Below are 12,878 nucleotides of genomic sequence, written 5' to 3'. Positions count from 1 at the left end.
AGGTGATCCTTTACTGTTTTCTGGGATGCATCAGTATGCATTTACCTTCATTTTTCGAAATGCCCTTCTGACTATATTTCAATGTGGTTTGTGTCAACATTTTGTTTAATCTATATTTAGCGCCATCCACTTGTGATCGGATATCCTGGATCAGATGTGTTTCATGTAAACTTGGTCTTAATGTAAATCCTGTTTTTCTTTAATGTCCCTGTCTATCAGAGCCAATGATTTGGCATGTGAAACCATCCTGTGTGAATCTGTGCCCTTATTAAAGAGCTCCTGCAACTGCCTTTAATTGCAGGTTGTTAGATTAGGCCAATTTTTGCCGCCTTTGAGTTTTTATCCTGGATATGTGACCTATTTAATGAGTGCGGGAATGATGGATGTACCATTCACCATCATGTCCACTCGCTTTAATTAATGTGATCCTTGAGCTTTTCAGACAGAGTGACTCTGCCAAGCTCTTGGGGACAGGAAGAACTCTCTTATTGTGATTAAAGATCCATCAATATTAATCAGCAGTTGTTGGTTGGGGGGGAAGTCGACCCACACCTCAGCTGGCTTTGAGCCGAGAGTGTAAAGTGGCCATTATGTTCCTCTCTCACACACACACCCCTGTGGTTGTGGGTAATTGCAGTGCTCCCATAATAACCTGATGGTTGTGCTGAGGAAACCTTTTAAAACTTTCAACACATTTTCCCACAATAGCACACTCAAATGTGCCTTGATGCATGAATTGAAACATATGGCAACCACTGTTCATAGGCATGCGAAACATAGTTTCATCACACTTCCTTAAAGAGCGGGAACACATTGTGAAGGTTCACTTTAGCATAACATCAGGATTAGAAACACTAGTAGGAGGTCTCCAGTGGTGTTCAAGCTAGCGATGTTAAGCACAGTAAATCAATTAAAGGTTTAAGTGTTTAAAATGAAGTCAGACACTTCATATTGTGGAATAAATTAAACAGAAACTCCTGTGCATAGTGTATATCTTCAGTGGTACTGGTAAATAAATTCAAAAAAAGTTTGCTTTTTCTATTGTGCACTGTGAGTTATGCATATGCAGTTATTTTCTTAAACCTTAATTTTTGGAGTATACAATGTATATTTGTATATTATGATATTAAACTCAGTTTAAAATGCCTTCAAGGAACCTTCCGAGAAAGCTGCACTGTTGCTTTAAGTATTTGCTATGTATGAGTATAAAAAGTAATATTTTAAAGAGCCCAATGTTGAAACAAATGCAATAAAGACTTTTCTACATTTCTAATGTATCTGCCAGGGTGGTCTAAAAATAAATTTTCTGTAGTGTATGTCATTAGTAGTGTAAATACAAAATAGATTAGCTGTTACATAAAATAAGCTTAGTGTTGTGAGCGTGGTTATTAATCTGGTGACCTAATTAGCATGTTTTCTACAAAGTGCAATCTCTTGCACTAATGACTTCCAAAATATCACAGTATATGTTCTTACACATTTTTAGTAAGCCACAAAAACATGCTTTGTGGTGCAGGGCTTACAATATGTGTAATGGTTGCAAGTGGATGAGACAGGTGATTGTATTTAATGACTTATTGGCAAATTCAGTCATCAAATATCCAGCTAAGTGTTTACAGGTGAACAGCATTTCTTATAATTAGACATGTCAGCTGATTGGATAAGCAGGCTTATAAAAGACAAATGCCTGGTTATGAGTGTGTACAGGGATGTGTAGTTGGTCTGGTTGTAGCAGTGGTGGTTTGGTGTAATAGAGTCACTTTTCAACAAAGCAGTTCTGTTAATGTTTGTTTCTGCTATGGACCTGGGTTGGAAAAGGTTAGTTAAAATTCAAGTCCTGATGCTGTGTTCTCAGTTACATGTGTTATGTAGAGTTTTATTATTTTTCTCTTTCTAGGGTCCACCACTTGGTTGTCATCTTGATTTTCTTGAAACATGCTGTTGGTCATGAAGGTCAGCATACTAAATATATGTGTGGGTTTTTCTCTTTAAACTACTGTATGCTTTATTCATTGTGCTTATGTTCTCTAGGTTGGTTTTCGCAGAATCTTCAGCCTCAAGAGAATTGGCCTGTCCACAAGCGCTTCTCCCCTGGGGGAATCCAGTCTTCTGTGTTGGAGGCTCCAGTGACTGGAAGCATTCCTGTAGAAGAAGTGGCTCCTAATATGCTTCTTGGGAAAAGCCCGAGTGCCAGTAGGTCTAGGTTTTCCCTTTCACATCAGTATGTAAAAGGAGGCTCTTCCAGCAGCTATGGACCTATGTCTCATACCCAAAGTTCCCCAAGTGTCTCGGATAGTGTTTCTCAATTACTTCAACTCCAGGGTTCCTCCAGTCCACATGCCCAGAGTGTAGTCAGCCAGTCTGATGATAGACAAGATTCCTACAGCTGGTCTTCTCTCTCTTCTCCGGATGGCTCTAGTCTGCAAGGAGTTTCTGCGCAACTTGCTTCCACACCAGTACGTGGTGGTGGTTCCAGTGGCTTGTCCATTCCGTCTCATAGCTCCTCTAGTCTTTCTACCCCTGACTCTTTGTCAAAACTTATTTTCTCGCCTCTTGCTGTTTCTGGCTTGCCCAGCAGTAGTCAAAGCTCCTCAAACATGTTTACAGCAAGCTCTCAGAACAGCTCTGGCCTTCAGTTAGGAGGAACGTCTAGTCTGCTTTCTAAACTGAGTAGCTCTTCCACAGGATCCTCAGGAAGTTCCCGCCGTCTCTTTACTGCTACTTATCAGGGCAGCTCTGGGCCACAACTGGCAGGAAGTTCCAGCCAGCTTGTTTCTACAAGTGGTTTGCTCACCCAGCCTCTAAGTGCTGAAAGCCAGGATACCTCTGGATCCTCCTATGTCAAGATTGCTCCTTCACCCCTAGGATTTAGTCAGGCTACCAGTGGCCAAAGCAATTACAGGCAGTATTCCCTAAGCTCCCAGAGCAGGGTTGGGACTCAGCTGGCAGCTTCCCATCGATATGTACCAGGACAGGGAAGTTCTAGTTTGTCTGTTCAGCCTCAAGGTACCACTAGCCAGTATGCTCCAGCCTTTTCCTTGGGTGCAAAACCTCCCATGTCCAGCCAGTACTATCAGACAACTCAGAGTGGTTCTCTTTCTCCAAGCCAGTCATCTCAGGGGGGGCCTTCAATCACTAGGACCCAGGGTTTTCAAGCCTCTAGTACAGCAGTGTTGCAAGGATCTGGTACATCACAGAGCAGCTCTTGGTCTCCTAGTAGGTTCTCTTCACTGTCCTCTCAAGGTACCTCTAGCCAAAATGTCCCAGTTCCTTTGGGTGCAAAAGTGCCTGTGTACAGTCAAGCTGCTCCTAGTGGATCCTGGTTGTCTCTGAGCCAGCCATCTCAATTGCGTCCTGCCTCTACATCACAAAGTTTCCAGACCTCTGATACAGTGGCATCACAGAGTAGTTCTCCATCTCAAGGCTCCAAGGTTCCCAGTAGGTTCTCTACCTCCAGAGTAAGCCCTGGCCAACTTTCCTCCATACAAGGAAGTGGCAGGTATGATGGTTTGTTTGGCCATTCTCAAAGTGCCTCAACTCTGTATAGCCCTGGGTCCCCTGTATATGCCAAACCTGGGTCCTCCCTTCTTGACCTTTCTAGCCAATCTGCCAGTGGTCAGAGCTCCTACAGCAAGTACACATTAAGTTCCCAGAGCAGGGCTGGCGCTAAGCCGGCAGGCTCCAGTCCTACTGTCCCTGTGCTGTCAGGAAGCACCTTAACTGGATCCTCTCTCCACCTGCAGGGTACTTCTGCCCAGTATGTGCCTGCTCCTTTGGATGCAAAAGTGCCTGTGTACCGTCAAACTTCCCCAAGTGGATCCTTGTCTCTGAGCAAGCCGCCTCAATGGCTGCCTTCCTCTAGGTGGTCACAAAGCTTTCAGACCTCTGGTACGGTTGCATCACAGAGTAGCTCTCCATCTCAAGGCTCCAAGGTTCCCAGTATATTCTCTACCTCTGCATTAAGCCCTGGCCAGCTTGCCTCCACACAAGGAAGTGACGGATATAGTGGCTTGTCCAGCCTGTCTCAAAGTACCTCACATCAGTATAGTCCTGGGTCATCTGGATATACCAAGCCTGCTGCCTCACCCCTAGGTGTTAGTCAGTCTACCATTGGACAGAGCTCTTACAGCCAGTATACATCAAGCTCCCAGAACAGAGCTGGCACTCAGCTGGCAGGCTCTAGTCACTATGCAGCTCCATCTCAAGGCTCCAAGACTCCCACTAAGTTGTCTACCCTTATCTCCGCAGCAAGTCCTGGCCAATTTGTCTCCACACAAAAGGGAAGTGGCAGCTATATTGGTTTGTCCAGCCCATCTCAAAGTACCTCAAGTCCATATAGCTCTGGGTCCCCTGCATATGCCGAACGTGGTTCCTCTCTTTCTAGCCAATCAACAAGTGGTCCAAGCTCTTCTGGCCTGTATGCATCAAGCTCCCAGAGTATGGCTGGAACTCAGCTGGCAGGTTCTAGTAGTTATGTGCCTGTTCGAAAAGGAACTACCTTTACTGGAGCATCTTTCCAGTTTCAAGGTGCCTCTAACCAGTATGCCCCTTCTGTGTCCAGTCAATACACTCAGGCTTCTCCAAGTGAATCATCAACCGGCTCAGATGCATTTAGAAAATGGCAGCCTTCAGCCTCAACTCTGAGCCAATGGTTTCAGGCCTCTGGCACAGCTGTACCTCAGAGCAGCTCTTTCCCTCAGAGCTCTCAGATTTCCAGTGGGTCTTCCTTCCTGCCAGCCCTGAGCCCTTCTGTGGATTCTGTGGCCCAGAGTTCTATCTCTAGTTCTCAGAGGACCTCAAGCTTCTTTGGTACAGGACTCAGACCCTCTAAGCTCTCGGCTCAGGCTGTTTCTGGCTCGGCAATTGGTAGCCAAATATCTCCTGGCCTGTCTGCTTCTGTTCATCAACCCTCAGGCTCCATGACTTCATCTCCAGGCTCAAGTGTCCCAGGAGCTTTACAAGGCATGTTCTCTGGTCAGTCCAGTGACTCGACACTTTTCTCAAGTAGCTATGGTTACACCTATGGCCAGAAAGCTACAGGCTTTTCCAGACCTTCCCAGAGCTCCTCTGCTTCAGGACGATACTCTTCATCGGTCAAGGGCTAAAGGACTGCTATGTGCTTTGGTTCTGTGGACAAATGTCAATGCTATATGGTATAAATCTGCTTTTAGTGTAATTTTTCAACAATAAATTGCATTTCCATTTAAATGTTGTCTTTGAGTGCTTAATAGGTTTAAATGCTAAGCTTGCTGCTGTAAGTGTAACGTTGCCTTAAATGGGACTTTTTTTTTTTTTTTTTTTTTTTTTTTTTTTTTGTAATAACAAATTATGTAGTATACCCCTAATGCTTGGTTAACATTCTGGCTGACTTGTAAGTAGTCAACACATCAGTATAGTTACACCTGCAGCAGATGTGGGGAAACATGAAAGTGACCACAGGTAGGGATGTAACAATTCACTCAACTGACTTTATTTTTTTTTATTTTATTTTTTTTTTTTTAAACAAAATTAAGGCAAATTATAAATATGTCCTTTTATTATTGCTTGGACAATACTGTACATTTTTGTGAATTTTAACTACAATATCCTAATACAGCACTAGCATATTACTGCTCTTTTTCTCATTTTGATCGCTTCTATTGCCCTCATCTGTAAGTCACTTTGGATAAAAGGATCTGCTAAATGACAATTTAAATGTAAATAAAACTAAACTGAAATTTTAAAGCAAACCCCAAGTCAAATAACGCAATCTATTAAGGCTTTGTGTTCTTTCCAGTTAATTTAGACTGCATTTACACTGCAGGTCTTGATGCCCAAATCCGATTTTCTGACTATATCCGATTTTTTTTTTTTTTTTTTTTTTTGACGCCCCGCTTACATCTTTTAAAAGTGACCCGTATCCAATTTTTGCATTTACACTATACACTGCTGAAACTACCAAACATAGACATTCTGACCCGGAAAAGGAAGTAAAACAGCATGAAATACAATGGATGCAAATAAAATTATACAGTGTTTTGTTTTCCACAATATTTTGATAAGTCAACAAAAAAATCAGCAAAACATTGGTCTCGTTCGGCGGAGAAAAAAGAGGACTTAAAAGACATGAAACCTCAGCATTGCTCCACTGTGTGTATTCTTTGTCCTCCATTGCGCCTATAATAAGTCATGTGATCTCAGTTGGTGGTGTCCACCGGATGATTGACGTCACTTTTTTAATGACGAACGACTCGCATTTACTGGGGAATATCTGATTTGTCTGCTTACATGGCACACGCAAATGCACATATCCGATTCCTATCCGATTTATTACCACATATGAATGAGGCCTGAATCCGATCTGAGAAAATCGGAATCCATGCGTTTTTTTCCTGCTTACACGTTCACCGGACATATCCGATCGGAATTGGGTCACTTGAACCATGCAGTGTAAATGGGGTCTTAGAGGTAACCACTGCATTTAATCATGATCCAAACAAAGATGCTGCATACATGCAACATGAGCAGTTTTTAATTTGAATCAGATTGTATAATTTTGAAATTTTGAAGCAAAAGCAATGTTTTGACTTCAGTTTTGTGAAACGATACATAAAAATATCTGCATGAAACTTCAGTGGACGAGCAGATTCACTCTCTGCCAGCAGGTGGAGCTTAAAAAAATGCTGTAAACGAAGCAGTGCTGCACTTATGAACTTTAATATGCATTATACAGAGGCACGATAAAAAGAAGAAAATACCATCTAAACTTTTCTAAAGACAGTAAGTTCCCCTCAGACATACATTTATATAAACTCCTACGCCTAAATGAATGCGATTCGTTTAGCATCTCAACCGATTTGAATTGCCACATATTTGAATTGATTTTCAACCGGCTCTCGGTTAATCATTACATCCCTAACCACAGGTTAGGTAATGTATGGTTTTGGTGTTTAAAGAGGACAAATTCTGTAGTTTATATAGTAGCACCTTTTTAAACTGACTACTTAAATCTGGCAATGAAAACTTTATTTTTTTTATTTTTTTTTATTTATTTTTTTTACCTAATGTGCATTCTCATGTATGGTGTCAATCTATTTAAATTCTCTCCATCATTTAAAATATGTGCTGTGGACACTAGCACAACTGTTCTTTATCCTGTCGTCTTTGTTTTGAAGGGTCCCAAAACTGAATGTTTAAAGATCTTTAGGACAAGGGGTCTTTATGGTGATGATGAGAGGTAAGTGGGTTTTGTTGAACAAGCATATCAGGTGACTAAGACGTTGCCCTGCATTTGCTCTGAGTAGTGAGTCTCATTAAAGCCAAGAAATGAAATGCAGTTTAATATTTATCAAAGATGGAGGTCAGTCAGCAAATGAGCACCAACCCCTTCCTTTTTTTGCCATCATGCTCTTTGTCTCTCACAAATTCAGCTTCAGATTGGTGTGATTTATTGGCATGAGGAAATAAGTGTATTTAGTATTTGCAAAAAAAAAAAAAAAAAAAGTGCATTAAAATAATGATCAAGATGCAATGATAACACTGTTTGTGTATCCAGCCCCATCAGCTGTGATTCTAAATATTTAGATGTTTCACATCAGATCCTTTTCCAGTCATATGTTTTAGCTGTATTGACCATCTAGGATTGTTAAACTGTTATCCAAATAGTAGGCACACGTTATTACTGTGGCAATGTCATATGACCACTAGTCTCAAATGTAGACAGCCTGTCTACAATCTGTTCACTGACCTAGATTTACCAAGGTTAGCTGCAAAATATGTTTTGAGTTTTATTTGAGGAACTCAAATATCGAGAAAGATTAAATCGTGATTGTGAACTAATCTGTATTCATTGCTTTTGGATGGACAGCAATTCTGACTAAATTCTTTATGATGCAGAGCAACACCGTTTTTTATAATTTTATTATTATTTGTAATTTTTTGGTATCAATTATTTCTGGTAAACCCCTTCCTAATGGCATTCAAAAACAACAACAGCAAAAAGTGACTTGTTACTGGTTACTCATGTTTGTCAGACCAGAGGATCAAAGTTCGGTTGGTCTGCCCCATAGCCCTTCTGGTAAACGTTGTATATACACCGTCTATAAAAAGCATATGGTTGGTTATTGAGTTCTTTTCTTTCAGATTACAAATCACATGCTTTTTCAGGAGAAAGATACCTTTCTTCAGAATTATTGTCCTTTAGACTTTGCCTGTACTTCATTAGCTGTTGGCCAGAATAAGCTGCAGCTGGGACAATTTACGCCACATCTTTTGCTTTTTCCTTTCTCTCTCCAACCTTGCACAGCTGTATCTTTGGTACCACCTGCATAAATATCACAGTTTAAACACTTAACAGCAGAAATCACAGGGGCAGAACAGATCAATACTTCCATTTTCTTCTTGTTAAAGAAGGCACTAAAATGCATTTTTGTCTCCTCGCCGGAGATGCTTGGTCCCCTTTCATTATCTCAAATAACGGCAACAAATTCCACTCAAGGTGTACCATCTCATTTTGATTGGATTACCTTGAAGCAATACAATTCAGCTTTTAGCTCCATGACCGTGGAGAGACTGGCAGCCCCTGGGCTTGACAGAGCAGAGTCGGGTGACTAGAATGCGGTCAGGTGATTGACTTATAGATGTGGATCCATGTAGTGAAGCATGTAATGAGCTCCACAAACGCAGGCCAGCAACACAGTGACTTTGATCTTTAGAGGAAGTAAAGATATGACTAATGTTGGACACAGGCTTTTCATGACTATGTGTTAGAGACAGCACTGAGGCGTCAATTTGAAGCATCATTTGAGATGAAAAACAGCCTTGGAGGTCTAGATGACAGTGTGAATTTATGTGTGTATGTATGTGCGCATACTGTGAATCGCTGATTGTGTGTGTGTGGTTTATTATGTGGAAATTGGGACAGAACCCGACATCATTTCTCAAAATGAAGCTAATCTGCTTTGGAAATAATGGTTTTGATTAATGTCAATGTTCAGAGAGCAAGATATATTACCTGTAATTTTCATGATAAAAGAGATTGCTTGGTTTTGGTGGAATATGATTACATGCAAAAGTCCAAAAACAGCTATTAAAATGCAAATTGCTGAATGATGCAATTCTATAACATACCAAGCCTTTGTGGAGTATAGTGACAGCCGATATTTTCAGCATCCTTGTTTCCATAAGTAGTTTCCCTATTTATTTTCTTCACACAGCTTTTTTTTCTAGTTTGCATATAATATTCTGCTTCAAATCAAAGGTAACAGTGTTGGGGAAAGTTACAAGCCTTACAATATTGAGATGTTACTCACAACTTTTGCGTTTTCTACGTTTGAGCATTGATAATATTCTGCTAATCAAAAGCGCCCTCAAAGGTAATGAAAATGGCAGGCTGAAGGAAAAGTAATTCACGTCTGTAAACACAGGAGAAGAAGGTTCAACACTCTTCAACAATAAAAAAACCAAACAATGAACACAATGTATTTATCTAAAGTCATTTTGATTATATATGGTTGAACTGGATCATCAAAGGTCAGCAGCAAGAAGACACTGTTAATAAAATGGGATAGATATATTTGTGTGTTATTTAATATATTTATTATTGCAGGTTTGCGTCATATTTCATATATACTTGATTAATATTTTGATGAAATACTAAATCTTGTTTTTTTGGTTGAGTGGGATGAATTAATGCACATTCACATTTTATTCTAGAACTACAGTATCATATCCATACTCTATTTCTCCCAATATGGGAACAGGAGGCTTGTCAGTCAAAAATAATACAAAGTACCTGGCGTTACTTTTTTGAAAAAGTAACTAGATATTTTCTTGTAATATTAAAAAGTATGCGTTGGTAATAAAATGCATATAAGTTGCTTAAATAAACAACAACAGTACTATATAACAACTTTTTTTTCTAGTTTGCATATAATATTCTGCTTCAAATCAAAGGTAATAAAATGCATATAAATTGCTTAAATAAACAACAACAGTACTATATATATATATAATATATATATATATATATATATTATATATATATAATATCATGATTATATATATATTATATTTAACTTGTTATATTAATGATGCTTGATTATGCAAACAAATTCTATACTAAACAAACAATTCACTACCTTGACATAAAAAAAATAAATTTATGGAACAAATATTTCATTACTATGACATCTAAACTATGCAACTAATTTGATGCTAGTGTCACTAGTCACTTTCTTGTCAGAATAAAAATAAACTCAAAAACTTGAATATTCATGTGTATTAGTTATGTTAATAACTAGCTGTGTGTTTAGTGATGTAATGTACAGTAGGTAACCCTGTCATTTTATTTATTTATTTATTTATTTTTGCAAAATAAGCTTCTTCAGGAAGATACAAGACCTGGTGACCCTGTCAGTGTGTATTTTGTGATAATGACCGTGATTGGTCATTATCCCCTACTTAATATGCACTGTCAGATCTGTTTGTTTTAAGCTGATAATCTTTATTTATCACCCTTCTGCTTGTATTTATTTATTTATTTTGTAATGTGTTTCATCAGTGTCCCTCAAAACACAGAAAAACCTCAATGGATACTCTCTTCTTTACATTTCAATTATCTCCCTTCTTTTAGTTTAGTCTTTGGAGAATGCCAGAATAGCTTTTTAGATGAGAGATGGATTTTTTTTTTTTTTTTCTAGTGTTAAGCCATTGTTTAGCTGGAATCAAATTGGAAGCGGAGAAACCCGCTGGAGATAAAGAGTAAATAAAAACGGAGCTTTGTTTTCTCTTTCCTCTGGTAAAATTAATTTAACGCTCTTGTTCCAATAGTTCTTACCACTATATGGCGCCAGAGACTGCGCTGCAAATCATCTGTAGTAACACAGCTGACCTGAAGAGAGCAGTAGAGACACTGCTGAAAATCTTCACTGTATGTGAGCTGTCACTGGTTTAGCTTCATCATCATTATCATCATCATCACCACCGAGTTTGTAAACATAGGTTACCAGGAATGTTGATTACCACAGGCGATGATCTCATGCTATCCTAGATATTGTAGTCTGTAGTGTCTGCTTTATCTTCTTAAGTTTTGTTCATGGTTTTCAAGCATGTAATGCAACCTGTCCATGTCCAGTTTACCAAGTGAAAGAGTGAAACTAAGACCAAAGCAATCTTAAATAAAACTAAATATAGGCTAATGTTAAGTGAAAAAAAATAACTAGACCTGTTGGCCTTACTTTTGAAAACAAATAAGCATATTTCTATCTTAATTAAGCCTAAATATAGGCTAATGTTAAGTGAACTGTATTATTTGCATTTAGCATTGTGTAATAATTAGCATACATAAGTTTTTAAGTTGTATATCTGATATGCATAGGAATATTAAACCTATTAACGCGTTTATTTACAGTCCAACATCATCTGTAATGATCCACCTCCAAAAAAAAATAAAAAATAGAATAAAAAATGTCTTCAACAAATAGAGACTTCATGTTGAAGAATATAAATCTTTCACTTTCTCCCATTCATGCTGTTTATAGAAGGCAGGCAAATAAATCAACAATCTTCTGCATTTGTTTGTATCTGATGATGCTGGCCATTTTGACTATATTTTCCACAACTTATAAAGTTCTATAAGCTAGAGGCTTTGTCTCTTCTAATAAGACGTCACAATCTTCTATCATAAAATAAAGTCCTTTGTAAGTCCTTGAAACTGCACAACGCTCACAGCCTTCAAAGCTATTCTGCTTTCTTGTTCTAATGCAAATAAATCCACATCCTTGATTTTTACTCTACAAAAATGTCTCAGACAACATCATTGGGTTAAAAGCAAACCAACGTACCTTGCTTTCAAGAGTGACCCCTCTTTATTATGTATAAGATGTTCTAGGTGCACTGTGCACTTTGTCAATGGGATCTTAACTAACGTAAAAGTGTACTCTGAATATACACAGCATCAGAGATTTTGTGGAACAAATATTCTGATCTCTTGGTATTAAATCTGAATAAGTGCTTTAGCATTAAATTAAAAACATAGTTTGACAATAACACACTTCAGTCTTAATAACTGCATAAATGTTTGGGGATGTAATAGAAATGTCAGAAATATATGGAAAGTATGTTTGCTTCAGAATATTGGCATGGGGGAGTTGTTAGGCACAAGTAAGTAGATTACAGGAGATTGGAGGTTTTGTAATGGTAGAAAAAAGATGTAAAGTGAGACCTACTATAAATAAAAACGGAATATTATTATAAAACATCTTGCCTCTCCTGTGCTTAAAAGTGGCGTCTAATAAGCTGGTGTGAAACTAATATATTTGAATCGTACTGTTAATGTGAAGAGTGTGAAGCGGAGCCTTGTACGCAAGACTTTCCCTGCCTGAGGCATGTTTGTTTCTCAGTGTGTTCATTTCTCTGTTTGAAAATGTAAATGTTTTAATCGGTATGTAATTAACAGCAGGGTATAGTACTGAAAGAAAAGAAATCATAACTATTCACACTATCTATCTATCTATCTATCTATCTATCTATCTATCTATCTATCTATCTAACTACCTATATATCTATCTATCTATCTATCTATCTATCTATCTATCTATCTATCAAACTAACTAAAAATATATCAAACTAACAACACACACAACTACGCTTCAGTATACCCTCAAGGCTTATAAACCTTCATGAATATGTTTTAATTGTTTGCACTTTTTAATTCCAACATTTAGTGTTTTTTTGAAAACTTTTATATCTATGTTTTTTATATTTTTCAGGTTTCCAGAAAAGTATTACGCAGCACAACTGTTTCCAGTATTTTTAGTAATAAGAAATATTTCATGAGCAGTAAATCAGCATATTATATTGTTTTCTGAAGGATCATGTGACACTGAAGACTGGAGTAA

The 12,878-nt window shown here is 38.3% G+C and overlaps 1 protein-coding gene across 1 annotated transcript; it reads left to right on the top strand.

Annotated features, from left to right (window-relative positions):
* Positions 1-1,659: 1,659 nt before the first annotated feature.
* On the top strand, positions 1,660-5,208 carry zgc:111868 (uncharacterized protein LOC556628 homolog). The gene is made up of 3 exons (XM_019078769.2): positions 1,660-1,818; positions 1,898-1,953; positions 2,032-5,208. Exons 1-3 carry the CDS (start codon positions 1,784-1,786, stop codon positions 5,103-5,105), a joined length of 3,165 nt encoding a protein of 1,054 aa, XP_018934314.1. The 5' UTR covers positions 1,660-1,783; the 3' UTR covers positions 5,106-5,208.
* The last annotated feature ends 7,670 nt before the right edge of the window (positions 5,209-12,878 follow it).

This window comes from Cyprinus carpio, chromosome B12 (assembly GCF_018340385.1).
Source record: "Cyprinus carpio isolate SPL01 chromosome B12, ASM1834038v1, whole genome shotgun sequence".
In the NCBI taxonomy this organism is placed as follows: Eukaryota; Metazoa; Chordata; class Actinopteri; order Cypriniformes; family Cyprinidae; genus Cyprinus; species Cyprinus carpio.
The sequence above is the reverse complement of the archived record's forward strand: the minus strand, read 5'-3'. Positions and strand labels throughout refer to the sequence as shown.

What these genes read in the sequence shown, in the direction of transcription:
- zgc:111868 (XM_019078769.2), top strand. Translation starts at nt 1,784, where the DNA reads ATGTTTGTTTCTGCTATGGACCTGGGTTGGAAAAG. An exon ending in ATGGACCTGGGTTGGAAAAG is followed by an intron (nt 1,819 to 1,897) that starts GTTAGTTAAAAT and finishes TTCTCTTTCTAG; the next exon opens with GGTCCACCACTTGGTTGTCA. An exon ending in ACATGCTGTTGGTCATGAAG is followed by an intron (nt 1,954 to 2,031) that starts GTCAGCATACTA and finishes TATGTTCTCTAG; the next exon opens with GTTGGTTTTCGCAGAATCTT.